At 42.7% G+C, this 18876-nt stretch overlaps 1 protein-coding gene across 1 annotated transcript in view; it reads right to left on the reverse strand.

The window, feature by feature from the left end:
* NDUFA6 (NADH:ubiquinone oxidoreductase subunit A6) overlaps nt 1-18004 on the reverse strand; it is a 41235-nt gene extending 23231 nt beyond the window's left edge. Inside the window, exon 1 of the mRNA XM_075286377.1 lies at nt 17838-18004. Coding sequence (XP_075142478.1) covers nt 17838-17967 — 130 coding nt within the window. The 5' untranslated portion in view covers nt 17968-18004. The remainder of the gene's footprint in view (nt 1-17837) is intronic.
* Nucleotides 18005-18876: the final 872 nt, after the last annotated feature.

Consider the following 18876-nt stretch of genomic DNA (forward strand, 5'->3'; position numbering starts at 1 on the left):
CCACTTGTGAGACAAAGAATCCACCCCAAAGGGGGATTCCTCTGGATTTAGGAAAAAAAAAAAAAATACATCCACTTCCTTGTTTGACCGACTGGCAAGGAGATCCATTTCTGGGACCCCAAACCCTGGTAATCTCTGGAAAAAAAATAAAATGGATGGGTTCCATTCCCATTCAGACTGTGATGGCTCAAGAAATCTGCTCTGACATTGTCTGAACCCCTAATATGCAGAGCGGACTACAGACTGACAGATGTAGAATCCTGGCCATTATTTTCATAAGGGGAAGGGACTTCATACCCTCTTGCCTGTTTATATATGGAACTGCAGTCATATTGCCTGACATGGGGATTCCGAATACCCCGACCTACGGCTTTCAAAGTCTCCAGAACCGCTATTAGTTCCCTCTAATTCAAGGTGGCCTGAGAAAGACTCCTTGATCAGAAGCCCTGGAACACCTGATCCCTCATGTGGGCACCCCACTCCCAAGGGTTGGCATCCGTGGAAATATTTAGGGGGTCTGAGATCGTTCATGGAAGTCCAATTTCTAGGGGACCCCTGGCTAACCACCAACCTCTTGTTGGGTGAGACACCCAGATAAATTTAGCGCACTGTCAGCTTTCCAGCAGTATATGGAACTGCCTGTGCCCAATCTGATGAAAGGGAACTCCTGACTTCCTTCTGTATCATAGATTGGATACCCTGTAAGAAAGACGGGGACTCCTCAACAATACTTCTATTAGTGCATGTTGGGTAGAGCTTTTTCTCAAAAGAACAACAAAGTCTATCTCTACATATGGCACATTCATTATTCTTAAATTTCACCAAGGCCTAATCAATAAAAAAAATAAGGGATGGCATGCAGTCACTTACATCCCCTAGAATACTGAGGAAGGCAGAAGCGGACCTTTATCTTGCCCTCTTTCTTGGGGACTTCCTCTTGTCGGTGACTGCCGTAACTGTGTCTGTGACTAACTGCAACTGTGACAGTAGCTACTTCTGCTCTGCTATACTGTAGAGAAGTCTTATCAATGCAAGAAGGGTCAGAAACTTGCTCAGCAGAAGCTCCATCCTGCCAGGCCTCACCCCTTCCTATGGAAGCCACACCCAGTACTCCCAGGCAGCACCTCCTTGTGTCTCCCTGCAGGCTTGGAACTCCTGCGGCTGAAAGCAGAGGAAACAGATTCATTCTGCTTGGATATCGGAACCCCACATGCCCAGAACACCGCTATCTGGGTGCTGTCATGGGACACAGCTCTGAATGCAGCGAGATCGTGAACACCTCTGCGTGAAAGCAGCTTGGCTATATCTTCTTAGTATGCCGCTGTCTTCAGCAGAGAAGACACTCTGCAACCCTCTTGGGGCAGCCCTGGAGACAGCGCTGCTTCACCACTCACCTATCGGCAGCAGCACTGCTCCAGTGGCTGACCACAGTCAGCAGCGGGCCGCCGCTCCCTTGCTCTTCAGACCCCCCCTCCCACCACCACATCACATGCCAGGTGACGTGGCCACATAAGCTCAGGCCCGCACCCGACGTTTGTCTGTGTTCCTGGCCTGCTAGCAGAAGTACAAGTACACTTCTGCAATTCGAAATGAATAGTAAGCCTATCGGTAGCAGCGCTGCTCCAGTGGCCACCAACAGGTGTCTTGCTAACTGTGTTGCTCTAACGCTTGACTCCAGTATAAGCCGAGGGGGGCTTTTTCAGCACAAAAACTGTGCTGAAAAACTGCTTATACTCAAATATACGGTATATATAAAAATAGAAGGCAGACAATACATATTTTAGTTGATACCCTCTTGATGTTTTACCCTTCTGGGTCTTATCAGTTTTTACCTAGTAGAGAAAGATAAAGGCCCCATAAATACAATATGTTGCACTCAATATACTGCAGAGTTCAGTATAGAAAATACACAGCAGAAGGGGCAACATAGTGGCTCAGCGGTTAGCACTGCAGCCTTGAAGCGCTGGAGACCTGGGTTCGAATCTTTCCAGGAACAACATCTGCAAGGAGTTTGTATGTTCTCCCCATGTTTGCATGGATTTCCTCCCATTCTACAAAGACATACTGATAGGAAAAAAAAATGTACATTGTAATCCCTATATGGGGTTCACAATCTACATTAAAAGAAAAAAAAAAAGTAAGAAAAGACACAGCAGACTTCAACTCAGAAAAAGGCATGGCAGGCCACTAAATAGTGGCTTACCTGGTCTCCGGCGTCTGTCATTACCTCTGCGACATGCACGGTTCCCAGCAGCCAAACAGGTGACAACTTCTGGAACCCCAATCAATATAGCCCAATATAACGGTTTACCCCTGACCCAAGTGAAGGAAGAGAGACCTCTCTCATGGTGACTGCTTTAGAGACAGAAAACACTGGTGGGAGGATGCAGGGTTGGGGTTTTAACCTCTCTCAGTTCCTGTCCTTACAGAGTTCAAGAGTCATCCTCCACTTAGCACCATCATGGAGAGAGTTATGGAAATTGGCCTTTTTAACCCTTTCTTGACAGCCGATAATACAGAAGATGCTGGCTGTTCTCCTGCAGCACGGTCACCATAGCAACCAGCTGTAGAATACAGTGGAGACCCAGTGTTAACACCTGCGATCAGCATTCACTCTGACTGTAGACCAGAGGTTTTCAAACTTATTTTGTCTACCGCCCACTTCGAGAATTAATTATTTTCTAGCACCCCCCCCAAATTTTTTTACATGACTGGCTGTGACATGATGGCGCGTGCGCTTTTATATGAGGCAGCGGGCGGGCCTAGTACTTTCGAGAATGGACTAGAAACTTCTCGCTTCGCATTGGAGCTTACCGCCATCTATGGTACAGTTTGACAACTTTTGGACAGGAAATAGTTACTGTCTAGTCCCCTAGATGGCGTTACACGAGGAAACGCGCGTTAAGCGTAAAGGAGCGGTAAAGTTTGTGTTAAAAGCAAAAAAAACTATTTTAAAGGGGTAGCCTCATGAAGCTTGATCTGCCTTCTAAGCTGCCTAAAAATCTTCTTTCTTCCTGTTTGCTCGCGTCAATTAGCCCCACCCCCAAATTAGCGTGTAGCTCCGCCCACCACATAGCGTGATCCTATGGGATGACTGAAGGGCCTGTGACGTCATCAAAAGGTCCTGTAGACTTGGATTTACCTTGTACGGAGTTTCCTAAAGGACCTGGCTCCTCTGCCCACTAGCAGCCTGCTCTATATAATAAAGCTTTATCCTAGTGAACAGAGAGACCAGGTCCTTTAGCCCAGTAGGATTTAGACTGCTTTATATAAGAAAGCAGCACTTATTCCACACACACCCCTCTATCTCACAGCAGGGAGCTAGGTGATGTGTATGTGTGGTGCAGACACAGGCTGGCTCCATACACTCAGCCCCCCCCCCCTCTCCCCCCACACAGCAGGGAGCTACGTCATGTGGCTCCCTCAGCAATGAGCAGGGGGCCAGGTGCTAGTGTCCATAATGAAGTGAATAAAGTAAGATAGTGGACAAACAAAGCAGTTTTGCTGAAGCAGTGTATTTAGGAAAAGTCTTAAATCCACATTAACAAGCATTATAGATAGAATCATTGTTATGATACCACCCCCTTTAAATTAGCCATCGCCCCCCTAAACCGCTTCAACGCCCCCCAATCTTCTCTGTGCCCTTTACTGCTCCCCTATAGGCCTCCAGCGCCCACAAGGGGGCGTTATCGCCCACTTTGAGAAAGACTGCTGTAGACAGTGAAAGACAGAACCCCCCAATCAGCCCCATACCTTTATTGTTTCAGGATAGCTCCTGCATGGTGAGATCATGGGAGCCGACCTGTTCCTCTGACAATTTCATCAAATTGTATCAAAACACAGAACACAGGTGACATGTCACTTTGGCTGTAGCGTGAACGCTGTAATGAAGCCCATATGAAATTCACCCAAATCGACTTTTTAATCAAATCCAACCCATTCTGAACTTTTTTTCAAGCTTCCCTGTATATTTTACAGAATAATAAATGGTAGCATCATGAAGAACAAATTTTCCTACAAATATTAAAAGGGGTATTCCCATAACTCTTGTTCTGAAGCCTGAAGGCTCTGTACTCTCTTCACTTCCTAGATTTCTCGCACATTGGTGGGCGGAGTTTCACTTGCTCTGATATCTGCTATGAGCCACACTATGACACTGATGTGGAAACTGATGTAGCAGAGCTGGCTTTGAGTGCGCTTGCATTACATACAGAGATAACGGACTCCTTATCTCAGCCCTTATCAGCCAAACTCAATTAAACCGGTTGATAAGTGGAAAAGCTGAAGACAGACAGCACAGTAATCCCGGAGCTCTCACCTCCCTCTCCCCTATATGAGGAGCTCCAGTGCTTGTCAGCCCCTCCCTCCCCTCCTGAGAGCAAGCAGAAGCAGGCAGCTATGTCACTTGACAAATGAGCAGATAATCCCAAGGGCCAGTGTCAATAATGAAATGAATAAATTAAGATAGCGGCCAAACAAAGCAGTTTTGATAAAGCAATGTATTTAGGAAAAGTCTTATATCCACATAAACTAGCAGTATAGTATATAGATCCATGTTATGGGACAACCCCTTTAAGCCTCTTAGAGTTTTGGAAGGAGGGGAGTCAAAAACAGAACAAAAATAGAAAAATATCATCGGCAGGAAGGGGTCAAAAATAGAGTGATTACCATCCCAACATGTGGGTTTTGTTTGTTTGTTTTTTTAACAATTTAAGTGGAATCGGATTAGATTGTGGTCACTATTATCAAGATTTTCACCAACAGTGACATTTTCCACCACGTACATCATCATTAGAAATCATCAGATCGAGCAGAGTAACCCCTCGAGTTGAATCTTTTACAAGCTGGACCATAAAATCACCTTGCAACAAGTTCTTCCCCTTTAAGGACGGAACAGAACTATGACCCCAATCTATCTGCATATGTAAAAATCTTCTATCAAGACCACTGTTCCAGCCTGTGCTGCCCACTAAATTTGCCTATTCAACTGACCATCTAACTCTTCAGTTATGTTGAGGGGGGTCTATAGATTATGGCAAAAAGTATTTCATCAGTGGTCACATTCTTATACAATTCCACCCATAAGGATTCCACATCCTCACAGTCTTCACTGACATTCAATCTCTTTCACACTGGATCACATGCTACATCTAAGGGAGCGTTCACACTGCCGTCAGTGTCCGACAGGTAGTGTCCGCTCCTGGTGTCCGCTCAAAATCTGTCACGGACATTAGGAGCGGACACTAGCTGTGTCGGTGACACCTGTCATTTATTTCAATGGGCATCGGGTGCGTTCTTTTGCACTCCGTGTCCGTCCTTCCCTGTCCGCAAGTAAAGATGTCCGACTTCTCAAGTGGACAGAAGAACCCTGCATGTTGGGTTTTTCTGTCCGCTTGAGAAGTCGGACATCTTCACTTGCGGACAGGGAATGACGGGCACGGAGTGCAAAAGAACGCAACCGATGCCCATTGAAATAAATGACAGGTGTCACCGACACAGCTAGTGTCCGCTCCTAATGTCCGTGACAGATTTTGAGTGGACACTAGGAGCGGACACTACCTGTCGGACACCGACGGTAGTGTGAACGCCCCCTAACACACATACACACTCCACCTCCTTTCCTTCTAGTCCTGACTTTGCAAAAGAGTGTAAACTCCTGAATGTTAACAGCCAAATCATGTGAGGAATCTAGCCACGTTTCAGCAACACCATCTACAATGGCGTACAAAAGTTTGGACACCTCTGGTCCAAACATCAAAACATTTCCATGTCAAAATGACTGTTATTGTCAAAAGTTAAGCAAGTTAAAGATAAAAAAAAAAAAAAAAAAAAACTTCAAAAGGCATGAAATTAAAGATGACGCATTCACCATGTTCAAAATATAAAATGAAAATAACCTGATGCAAAGGTTGGGCACCCTGCATGGTTGGTACCTAATAGCATCCCATTTGGTAAATATCACAGCTTGTATATGCTTTTTGTAGCCAACCAAGAATCTTTCAATTCAGATTTTCATCCATTCTTCCTTGGAAAAAAGTCTTCCAGTTCCATGAGATTCCTAGGTCGTTTTACATGCATGGCTCTTTTGAGATCTAACCACACATTTTCAATGTTGTTCAGATCAGGGGACACCGAGAGCCTAAAAGCTTCAGCTTGCACCTTTTTAGGTAGTCTATGGTGGATTTTGACATGTGTTTAGGATCATTATACATTTGTAGAAGCCATCCGCTTTTCAATTTCAGTTTTTTGTTTGTTTCTGGGGAGGGGGGGTTCACAGGTGGAGTTATGTTTGCTTCAAGAATTTGCTGAAATTTCATTGAATCCATTCTTCCCTCTACCTGTGAAAAGTTCCCCGTGCCACTGGCTGCAACACAACCTAAACGCATGACTGATCCAACCCCATGCTTATAGGGGTTTTGCGGGCAGATTGTTTTTTTTAGAAAGGGCTGCTGTTAGTGCTAGTAATGGGTTAATAAGTACACCCATATAACACCCAGAAAGTGTCCCTGGGGTGGTCACATGACCACTCCAGGGATATGGGCAATTGTAGATTTTCTTTTTTAATTGAAGTACCGTAAATTAAAGGGATCCTATCCTATATTTTATCGTGATTAACACGTAGGAATAGTCTTAAGAAAGGATTTGATTCTCCTACCTTTAGATGTCGTCCCCAATGCTTCGAGAGAACTCTCCAGCGACGCCTCCATCTTCTTCAGGAACGGCCTCTGCACACGTCTTCTTCCGGCTCTCGCTTTAAACTTCTATGCCTCGGGCCTAGGGCTAAGCTGTCTGCGCATGCCCGCCGGCCACAAGAAAATGGCCGCTTACACAGTATTGTAAGCGGCCATTTTCTTATGACCAGCGGGCATGCGCAAACGGCTTTGCCCGAGGCATAGAAGTTTGAAGCGAGCGCCGGAAGAAGACGCGTGAAGAGGCAGTTCCCCCAGTGCTGCGAGAGAACTCATTTGCATACTGACGAAAACTGGGATTTATACCTAACGGCGGCATGTAGAAGACATCCAAAGGTAGTTGAAGAATAGCCTTTCTTAAGGCTATTCTTACATGTTCGCCACAAAAAATTTAGTTTTAATGATAGGATCCCTTTAAAAGTTAGGTGGGAGTTTAGTTTAAGGGTTAATTTTCAGTTTATCCTGGACAACCCCTTTAATGGTTGGAGAGATGAAATTCTGTGTCCGTTTTTTCTCTCCTAAGATACCTTTGATCTTTGTGGCATTTGATCAAAGAGTTCTACTTTAAAGCTAGTCTATAATTGACTATAGTGATTTTTAACCAAGCATATATTTGCATAGCCTTTAGAAAGACTATTACAGGCATACATTTTATTAATTAATCCTCCCAGCTGTTTTTGAATTAGCCTAATTTGAATTGATATCCTAATTAGCCACCACTCTGAAAGGATGATGCTATCTGAGCATTGCTTGTGCGATATGTGTAAAGAAGGGGAGGCGAGAGCAGGGAAGTCATTATTAGTGTTGAGGGAATAGTAGATACGATACCTCGCTCCCATAGGAATGCGTGTTAGTGGCTATTTGTCTCCTACCATGTTCAGATAGCTAGGTAGCTCTGCCAGTGAGACACAAGTAGAGCCAACTGCGCACGTTATTATAGCAGTCTTCCTGATTATAGAATCCCCTATAACCACTAACTGCACCCCTCTGACTACTAGCTGGACAGTCCACATGCCTGTTAGGGAGAACAATAACCACTCGGGCTACCATCTGTGACACTGATTGTCACATCTTCAACCAATTTATACATTTTGTAAAAACAGAAACAGGAATGGCCTTTCTTTAATTGGAGACCCTTCCACCCATTCTATCTAAATTCATTCAGCTCCTTGCCTAGTCTTTCGGATATCCCTGTAGCTCTCCAACCTCGATACCTAACCCACTGATTGCTTGCTTAGTGAGCAACATGTTCCTCTCAAAATTGTCTAAATCGAGCTTCCAAATGGGGGAACATGCTCACATCAGCAACAGTATTCACCCTGTGCTGGAGGGAAAAACCGCGCCAAAAACCGCCTCACGTCCAAAAACCGCTTCCTGAAGTGTTTTTCTTTTCAGGACCAAATTCCACCACCCCCTATTCACGTGTGAACTAGCCCTTGAAGGGGTATTTTCATGAACATAACTATTTTTACATTTGCAGATAATTAAAAGTTTAAATATTTTAGCAAATATAATTAAACATATTGCAGAGTTTTAAAGAAATTCTCTAAATATCTTATGGTCAAAGTCATTTTGTCTTGATCGGTTGCAAGTGGATACGACCATGAATGCAGGAACTTTGTAAGGTCAGAAAATCTGCCATGATTTCCGTATTGTGTCTGGGATATCTTCTACCTGATAACTTACGCCATTTTCATCTGGCATCTGCTGCTGCACATACTGACGTACTGCCTCTCCACACTCTTGACCCCCTCCAATGGAGCCTCTCCTAACCTTTTGGCTACCTTGCGGGCCTGTTCCTGGGTGTCCACGGAGCTGGAGATTAACATAATTACCTGTTCGGTTTCTGTGTTACACGATGAGACTTCACTTTGTATAAAAATAAGTGTCTGGTGAAGGTCAATACAGACACATCGAAGTGTGACGTCCCCCTTAACCCCTTCCCGACATCCGCCGTAATAGTACGGCGCTGCCGGGAAGGACTTCCCGCAAACCGCCGTACTATTACGGCGGATGCATGGTGCACATACAGAACCTGTGTGCGCACCATGCGCTGCGGGTATCAGCCGTATGTTACGGCTGACAATGCCCCATAACACCCGCAGTCGGAACCGGGTCCGATCGCGGGTGTTAACCCCTGAGATGCCGGCGGTCAACATGACCGCCAGCATCTCCGGGGTTTCAACATAATATGGTGATATGGTGATAGATCGGCACCCCCCGCGCCGGTTTCGGGGGTGCCAGTGTTCGTAGTGGGCAGCCCAGGGTCTGATCAGTGACCCCGGGTCTGCCCCATCACTTACCCCCTCCTTGTACCTGGTTGATCCTGCCATAAAGGAAGCTGTCAGCCTGTGCGTCCACACAGGCTGACAGCTTCCTATGCTCTGCAATACACGTGTAACGTGTATTGCAGCGTATAGCTATTGAAGCAGTGATCAGCTGGTCACTGCTTCAATCCCCCCATGGGGACAGAAAAAAAAAAGTGATAAAGTAAAAATAAAGTTTAAAATAAATCCTATTAATATTATAAATGTGAAAGTTTGTGAGTTTGGATGTTTGTGGGTTTGTGTGTTCGGATGTTTGTTAGTCAATCACGCAAAACCCGCTTGACCGATTTGGCTGAAATTTTCCACAAACATAGTTAATACACCCCATTGCGCAATAGGCTACTTTTCGTCACAATAGCGCACATACGTTTTTCCCAGGACCCCCACAAACCCCAAACTCACATCACTATCTCTGCAATCTCACACACTTTGGACCCCGATTTGGCTGAAATTTTCCACAAACATAGTTAATACACCCCATTGTGCAATAGGCTACTTTTCGTCACAATAGCGCACATACGTTTTTCCCAGGACCCTTTGGATGTTCGGATCTTTGGCGGTCAATCACGCAAAAACCGCTCCACCGATTTGGCTGAAATTTTCCAAAAACATAGTCCCTACACTCGATTGCGCAATAGGCTACTTTTCGTCACAATAGCGCACATACGTTTTTCCCAGGACCCCCACAAAACCCAAACTCACATCACTATCTCTGCAATCTCACACACTTTGGACCATAGCAAGCCACAAAATTCATATTACCCCTTACAGCAACCCCTGGCACACATGCCAAGAGTGGCACTCCTGCCATATTTCACTGGCATGCCAGCAGCACAGGACCTGCAAGAGTTAAATAAAGTCTCTGCTAGAGCTGAGGCATAAGGACACTCCCCTTTGTGAGATGTGCAGGAAACCCAGGGGGTGGAGCTTAGTCGCTCAAGTCTCTGCCTGCTATAGTGATAGCTCCTGCCGAAGCTGCTAGCAAACTGAAAGTAAGAAACACACAGCTCCCTTCCTATTCTCATTAATGTCAGGCATGGGGTTATTAGTTTAGTGTTAGTAACTCCATGTACCTCACATTAATAGGAATAAACCCCATCATGTCCCTCATATTAACCCCTGTGTGCCCAATATAAAGGTTACTAATATGTGAGACATATGGAGGGACTAATAAAAGACCTCAGTAATGAAGATACTTAATTATTACCTCCAAGTCTCTCACATATCAGTAACTAGAGATGAGCGAGTACTGTTGGGATCAGCCAATCCGAACAGCATGCTCCATAGAAATGAATGGATGCACCTGGTACTTCCGCTTGGACGGCGGACGGCCGCTTAACCCCCCGCGAGCCGGCTACGTCCATTCATTTCTATGCGAGCGTGCTGTTCGGATCGGCTGATCCCAACAGTACTCGCTCATCTCTATCAGTAACTCTTACACAGGGGTTAATGTGAGTGACATGATGGAGTTAATTGCTATTAATAAGAGGCACATGGAGTTACTAAACTGTCATGCACAGGGCCAGACTTTATGTTGCTTACTCAAGAGTATCCTGTGCCCAAAACTTACATGTACTGGCGGAAAATAACAAATCATACAATGTCGTATATCGAAGTATATTAACCTGAAATACCTCTGTCCCAAAGTCACTATGTACAGTTTATACCAACACCGTATAGCGGCTGAAATACAAATTACATTCAACACAAAAGTCTCATGTGCTCTCAGAATTACAGCAACAACAAGATACACAGTTACATTTTATATCCCATACCTTATACACAGTACGAAAACCTTACCCGCGCCTGTATATACCCACTTCTACAATCATCGCAGACGAAGTCGCGGGTACCAGCTAGTTAGAAATAAATAAAGCCCCAAAAATCCCTTTTCCCCATATAAAATGTTTTATTATGTAAAATAAAGAAAAAGAGAAAAAAAATTACATATTTGGTATCACCGCGTCCTTTATAACCTGAACAATAAAATTAAAACATTATTTAATCCGAATGGCGTAAAAAAAAAAAAAAAAAAAACTTAGAAAACCGCACAAAATAATGATTATTCACCACCTTTCCCTTACAAAATGTTCAATAAAAAGTAATCAAATGGTCAGATGAAAACCAAAATGGTACCAATAAAAAACAGAGGTCTTCCCGCAAAAAATAAGCCCTCAACCAAATCTGTCTAGCGAAAAATAAAAATGTTATGCCTTTCAGAAGATGGCGATGCAAAAATAGTAGATTTTTTTCCCTTAATTGAATTTTATTCTGCACAAATAGCAACGCATTAAAAAAATAATATAAATGAGGTATCGCCGTAACCGTACCGATCCGCAGAATAAAGGTAATGTTACTTATGCTGTACGCTGCACGGGAAAAAAAATAAATACTAAAAAGCAATGCCAGAATTGATGTTTCCTTTTACATCCCACCCAGAAAGAGTTAATAAAATGTAGTCAATAAGTTACAGGCCCCAAAATGGTGGCATTGAAAAGTACATCTAATACCGCAAACACCAAGCCCTCATATGGCCACATTGCCAGAAAATAAAAATTTAGCTTGTACAATGTGAAGACAAAAACCCAAAAGTCACCAAATCATTAGGACACAAGTGGCTGCGACTAGAAGGAAATGCATAAGCTGTACGAGCGTTTTCCGGGGACCCTCCATATTTAGAGCTTATGAGAGATAATACACCAGCGCTGATCCCCCAGAATGCCCCTCTTCCCCATCCGTGTCATAGGAGCTAGTGAGAAAATAGAATGGGATTTGGTGTGCCCAATTTACTCCGCACAGCTTACACATTCACTTCGGGGTTACTAATGCTCACTACATCACTTGATAAATACTTTGAGGGGTGCGGTTTTCAAAATGGGGTCACTTTCTAGAGGTTTCCACTGTTTTGACACCTCAAGGGCCTTGTAAAAGCGACATGGTGCCTGAAACTGATCACAGCCAGTTCTGCCCTCTAAAAGCTCCTTGGCGCGCCTTCCCTTCTGCGTTTCGCTGAGAGTCCATATATTAGTTCACACCCACAAGTGGGGTACTATGGTAGTCGGGAGAACTTGCATAACAAATTGTGGGATGCGTTTTCCCCTTTAACCCCTTTTGAATGTGCAAATTCTAGGGCTAAACGAAAATATTAGTAAAATAAAATCAAATTTGAAAATTTCACCTCCATTTTGTATTAATTCCTGTTAAGCACTTATAGGGTTAAATTACTAGGTATATGTTGACTTGGTTTATTTAAGGGGTGCAGTTTTGAAAATGGGGTGATTTATGGGGGGTTTTAATACAAGGGTCTTTCAAAACCCCTTCATAACTGGATTAGTCCCTTAAATATGGGTTTTGGAAATTTCTTGAAAATTTTGAATATTGTTTCACTTGTAAATCTTATAATGTCCGTAAAAAATAAAAGGGTGACTAAAGTTTGATGCCGACATAAAGCAGGGATCTGGGACATGAGATTTATGATATAATTTTGGCGGTCTGACTATCTGTATGCAACGCACATCATTTCAAACTTTATAAAATGCATATTTTTCAAAATTTCCAGCAAATTTCCTATTTTTTCATAATTAAACACAAAACATATCAACCAAAATTTACCACTAACATGAAGTACAATGTGTTACGAAAAAACAATCTCAAACTCACTTTGGTAAGTTAAAGCGTTCCAAAGTTATTGCCACATAAAGTGACACATGTCAGTTTTGAAAAAAATCGAGCTTGGTCAGGAAGTCAAATAGTGCCATCGGCGGGAAGGGGTTAATTACCTGATAACTCAGCTACAATAAAAAAAAAATAATGCATGGGTTCCTGACAAGTCCCAGATCATAGAAATATTCTGCATTTGAGGTCGTATCCATTGGAGCCAATTTAGATAACAGATATCACCACTAAGATAGTTAAAGAAAATCTTTAAAACTCTGCAGAATTTTTAACTACTTATACTTGCAAAAATGTTTAACTTTTAAATATAGATATGATTATGATCATCAGAATACCCCTTTAATGTTTGCAGTACAATTTTTTCTTTATGATGCTACCATTAATTATTCGGTACAATGTACTAGGAAGCAGAAGAAAAAAAATCAGAATGGGGTGGGGATTTGAAGAAAAACTGCATTTGTGCGACTTTCTTATGGGCTTAATTTTTTCGGCATGCAGCCAAAATGACATGTCACTTGCATTCTATATATAGTTTTATTAACATTTTAACCCCTTAACAAAAATCCAAAACTGTGGCAAATTATTTTTTTTTTCTCTAAAAGTCACCATATTCTAAATCATGTAACTTTTTATACTTCTCGTGTACAGGGATTCATAGGGCATCTTTTTCAGGTGTGCTTTTTAGTGATACCATTTTGGGGAATTGCTATTACTTTGATCTCTTTCTTCAAATTTTTATCAGAGGCAAAACAGTAAAAAGACGGTTTGGCACTTTTGACTTTTTTCCTGCTATGGCGTTTACCGTATGGGAAAAATATTTTTATAAATTTGTAGACCGGGTGTTTTCAGACACAGGGATGCCTAATGTTTCACAGAATTTAAGTGCTTTTATATGTGTTCTAGGGAAAGGTGCTAATTTGAATTTTTAATACATTTTTTTAAAGTAATTTTTTTTAAAAAAAATTGCATTTATTAGACCACCTAGGGGTCTTGAATCCCAGGGGGTCTGATCACTAATGAAATGCAATACTTTGCATTAAAATAGCAGTTCTATTGCAGCCTACACGGAGTAGCCTGCAATAGAATCCATTGAATGACAGTCATGGGAGCCTCCACAACATTCCCAGCTGTCATGGAAAATGGCAGCACCCAGCTTTGATCGAGGTGCCAGATGGGTTAATGCCTCAGACATTAGTGCCGAATGTCTGTTGTATAAAACAGCAGGTACCCAGCGGCTATGGCGGCCACCCGACTCCCGAGCAGCCGCCATCTTTAAACACCCAGCAAACTAGTACGGCAGATGTCGGGAAAGGGTTACACAGTAGTAAAGTAAGTTACTTACAGGTATGTTCACCTCTGCCTTTTAAATCCACAGACAGTAAGCTTGGTGAATCCCTACCTTCTATTTACAACATCTGGTCACAAAAAACCCTCACCTCAATTGGGAGCAAAGAAAAAAAAAAAAGGTTTTAAATTGTGTCAGTAACTCTAACAAACTGCCCATAGGAGGAACAAAAAACCCTAAGGGTCCATTCACACGGAGGAAAATGGTGAGGAATTTGTTGTGGAATATCAGCGCTGAAAGAAAAGCCTCCCATTGACTTCAATGGGTTCATTTTTCTGCAAAGGAACCCATTGAAGTCAATGGGAGGCGCTTTTTTTCAGCGCTGATATTCCACCCCAAATTTCTCACCAGTTTCCTCTATGTGAATGGACCCTAACAGACAAATTGCTAGTTTTTCTCTGCATTTCCCATCCCACATAAAATTTACTAAATAGCAATAAAAATGCATACAATCCCTAAAGTGTTAGGCTGCGTTCAGAGAGTAAGGCGCCGCTCACTCTGACACGTAAACACGTGTCAGAGTGAGCGCTGTAAAATAGAATCCCATTGACTTCAATGGGTGCTGTCTTATACGCGCTACACATTGAAATCAATGGGTTAAAAAGCCTCCCATTGATTTCAATGTGTAACGCGCATAAGACAGCACCCATTGAAGTCAATGGGATTCTGTTTTAGGGTGCATGCACACTACGTAACGCCGGGCGTGTATGAGAGCCGTACACGCCGGCGTTACAGCAGGGCTGCCGAACACTTCCCATTCACTTCAATGGGAGCGCTCGTAACAGCGGCGTTTACGAGCGCTCCCATTGAAGTGAATGGGAAGTGTTCGGCAGCCCTGCTGTAACGCCGGCGTGTACGGCTCTCATACACGCCCGGCGTTACGTAGTGTGCATGCACCCTTACAGCGCACACTCTGACACGTGTTTACGTGTCAGAATGAGCGGCGCGTTACTCCGTGTGAACACAGCCATAGAGGACATTCACACTACCGCTGGTGACCACCAGCAGTGTCTGTAGCTATTGTTCGTTACAAGATTTTAGCAACAGACACTCAGAAATCCGTTAAAAATTTTCATTAATTTCAATGGGATTTTATCATGTGTCCATTAACACCCAAGTCCGTTTTTTTTCCAGCAGCCAAAAAAATCCTTCATGCAGGACTTTTCTTTCCATTAGAACAAACGGACAGCAAGTATTCTTTATTTTTATTTTTTATTTTATTTTTTAACATTGATGTCTACAGGGAATGTTAAGTAACTGATAGCCATCAGATAGGGTGCATTCACACGGAGTTTTGTGGTGCTGATTTTGCCACAATAACTTGAGTAAAGAATCAGCGCTGAAAAAAATAAAAAAAATAAATAAAATAAAAAAATGGAAACATTGGAGTCAATGGGAGTCTTTTTTTCAGCGCTGATTTTATACTCAAGTTATTGTGGCAAAATCAGCACCACAAAACTCCGTGTGAATGCACCCTTACTGTGCATTTGTCTCCATTATTTTTTCCCCAAACGGACACCTTCATAACAGAATCCAACGGTAGTGCGAACCCTGCCTTAAACTACAACTTGCCCCGCTACACAAAGATTCCTTATACAGCATCATGCATTGAAATATCCCCCCCCAAAATTGTACTATAATAAGGCACTGGAAAAAATTTTACTAATTTTTGTAAGAGTTGTTAAAACACTACAAAAAAACTATGTAAATTTGAGACTACCATGATTGTACTGACCCATAGAATATCGGCAACTATCGGTATAAGAAAATTGTGCAATTCAATCTCCCATCCCTCAACTACACGTGACTGTGAATTTTATTTTCTTTCCAGTACATTGTACAGAAAGTTGGTACCACTACAACATACAGCTCGCCTCAACTATAAGCCCTCGTATGACCTTGGGAAACTATGGAGAAAAAAAATTTACAGCAAATTCCTCTGAATATATATATGTGGCTTAAAGAGGTATTCCCATGCAAATAATCATATCTATACTTCTAGATAATTAAAAGTTAAACATTCTCGCAGATGTAAGTAGTTATAAATTCTGCAGAGTTTTACAGATTTTTTTATAACCATCTTAATGGTGACATCTGTGGTCTTGATCAGTTACCAATGGTTACGACCACCAATGTAGAAACTTTCTGTGGTCTGGGACTTGTCAGGAACCCAGCTATGATTTTCTTATTATAGCTGGATTATCAGGCAGGGACACTACTGTATCAGAAGATATCATGGCCGCAATAAGCACATCATGGCTGATTTTCTGACGTTAGAAAGGTCATACATTCATGGTCGTATTCACTGGCAACCGATCAAGACAATTACTTGTGACCTGAAGATATTTAGAGAAAATCTTTAAAATTATGCAAAATGTTTAATTACTTATATTTACAAAAGTGTTTAACTTAATTATCTAGAAATTTAAAAATGGTTATGTACATGGGAATACCCCTTTAAGAAGTAAAAGGGGCTCTATTATTTGAAAAAGGCTATCTAAAATAGCGAAAATCAAATGATAGAGCCCCTTTAAACTCCAACCAACAGAACAAGCAGACAAATTGGAAATATAGGACACACAAAATTTATAAGAAAAAAAAATAAACATAAAATTAGGTTCACATCTCTGTAGTAGGGCTTGTTTACACGGGGCAAGAGGGGGCGGATTTTGGCGCTGAATCCACCTCAGAATCCGCCCCCTCACAATAGACGTCTATGCAGTCTGCTAGCTTCCTTTCTTCCGTGAAAAGGCGAGCTGCCCTTTCTTCAGGCAGATTCCACGGCTGACTCGGCCGCGGTGTCCGCCTTGCGGCAGCACCCTCCTGCCTAGGCCCATTCATTTGAGCCTACTCCAGAGCGGGAAGCCGTGACTGTTGGAAGCCACGACAGTCCTCCTGCCTAGGCCCATTCATTTGAGCCTACTCCAGAGCGGGAAGCCGTGACTGTTGGAAGCCACGACAGTCGCATTTTGGTCCTATTCTGATGCGGCTTCCCGCGTCAAAATCAGGACCAAAATACGCCATCCTGTGCCCCGTGTGAACCGGGCCGTAGACTCCTCCTGTATGGAAGACTCAGTTTTTCGCAGTTTTTAGTTTTAAAACAGCAGAAACCCAACGGACCCCATTATAGTCTATTGGGTCAGTGGGTAACCATTGTTTTAACGGACAAGCTCTGTGTCATTCGGGTCCCCAGGTGGACCCGAACGACAGAACGTAGAGCACTAGCATGAACCTAGCCTAAATCATATTTTTATACATCAACAACAAGAAAAAAAAAGTTATGATTCCCAAATCCTGTGTAGTTTAGGAAGATACAAGAATACAACCACTTAGGCTCGGTTCACATCTGCTTTAAGGGATTCCACCCGCCTCTCAACATGAAAAATGCAGAGAAATCAGCACTTTTCTCTCTGCATTTTTCGTGTGAAAATCGTGCAGAAACCGCAAGGGCCCAGGACCCCTTAAAAGGCTATGGGGTGCGCAGATTTCCTAAGGTAACTGCTTCTTTTATGCGGATCAGGTATCCGTTTGTGGGGGGGGGGGGAGAGCAAGCAGACCCCCAATCCCCCAACAGAAACCCAAGCGCAGACGTGAATCAAGCCTTTTTTTTCTGTGAAAGGTGTTCCTCACTTGTTTTCAAACGGATAGTAAGCTAGTCATAGCATGGAACATGAAGCTAAAAGTGCTCCAGTTTTCTTACAAAGCTAAATTACTTTAAAAACGGATTTAAATATTCGTCCCCCCAGCAACTCTGAAGGTCAGCGAAGTTAATAAAACCGTGTAGGCTCCCACGTGCATCACCTGTATTAGGCACCTCCCGGTACCAAGCTCTGTACAATTCTCTCACTCTTCGTTTAGCATCACTCAAATCTCGGCTCAGAATAGGTTTGACAGAGCCGATTACACAGCTAGCACTTCTCGCCGTCGCCATTAGTCCCCGGAAGTGTCTAGAAAATGTGTTGCGCTTGGTATGTATGACGTCGCGGGAAGGGGCGGATCTGCCATTACAACTCTACCCTCAGTACAGGAAGTAGAAGCAGTGCAAGTGTCCGAAAATGGTGAAGGTGACAACGGTCACGTAATTTATTCATATGTGAGCTGAGTCTTGAATGGAGTTGCTTGCAGAAACTAGTCACAGAAACTCCATTCTTACGCACATGCTTGATGGGAGTTTGTATAGAAAGGGTCATGGAGTACAGTCGAAGGGACATTAATAAATAGAGCTGCTGAATGATTATAAATACGAATGGAAGTAAGCACCTTCCAAGAAATATAGGTATATAATATGTGGGTGCAATAATATATAAATGTGTGTATACTGGGGCAAATTTATTATGCTTTGAACACCAGCTTTCTGGTTTACAAGGCATTAGAAAGTCACAATTCTTTTGCGTAAATCAGCACTTTTTACTTCCGTACGACATTCCCCACTTCACTGAGGAGGGGGAGATGTCAGCGGCACTAGATTTACCATCACTTACACCTGAAATCTGGGGTAAATGATATGGAAAATGTATGCCAGCACATGGCCGTGAAGGGTGAGCTTCATTTATGAGGATGTGTATTCCTCGATATACTGTATTTTCCACTTCCGTGGTTATGAAGACTAGTGTTAATAACACCAGTCTTTATAAATTTGCCCTATATGTATATAGATATGTATACTCTGTATGTATAGATGTGTGAGTGTGTCTATATTTGGTGCTGTTATTTCAATGTTTGCTAAACTGAATTGAGTTGCTACAGGGAGATTTTTGTTCTCTTGGTACAAACTGTGTGCTATAAGTATATCTACCCATACCTCCCAACTTTTGAAGAACTGAAAGAGGGACAAAATTTA

Source organism: Leptodactylus fuscus, chromosome 9 (assembly GCF_031893055.1).
Source record: "Leptodactylus fuscus isolate aLepFus1 chromosome 9, aLepFus1.hap2, whole genome shotgun sequence".
NCBI lineage: Eukaryota > Metazoa > Chordata > Amphibia > Anura > Leptodactylidae > Leptodactylus > Leptodactylus fuscus.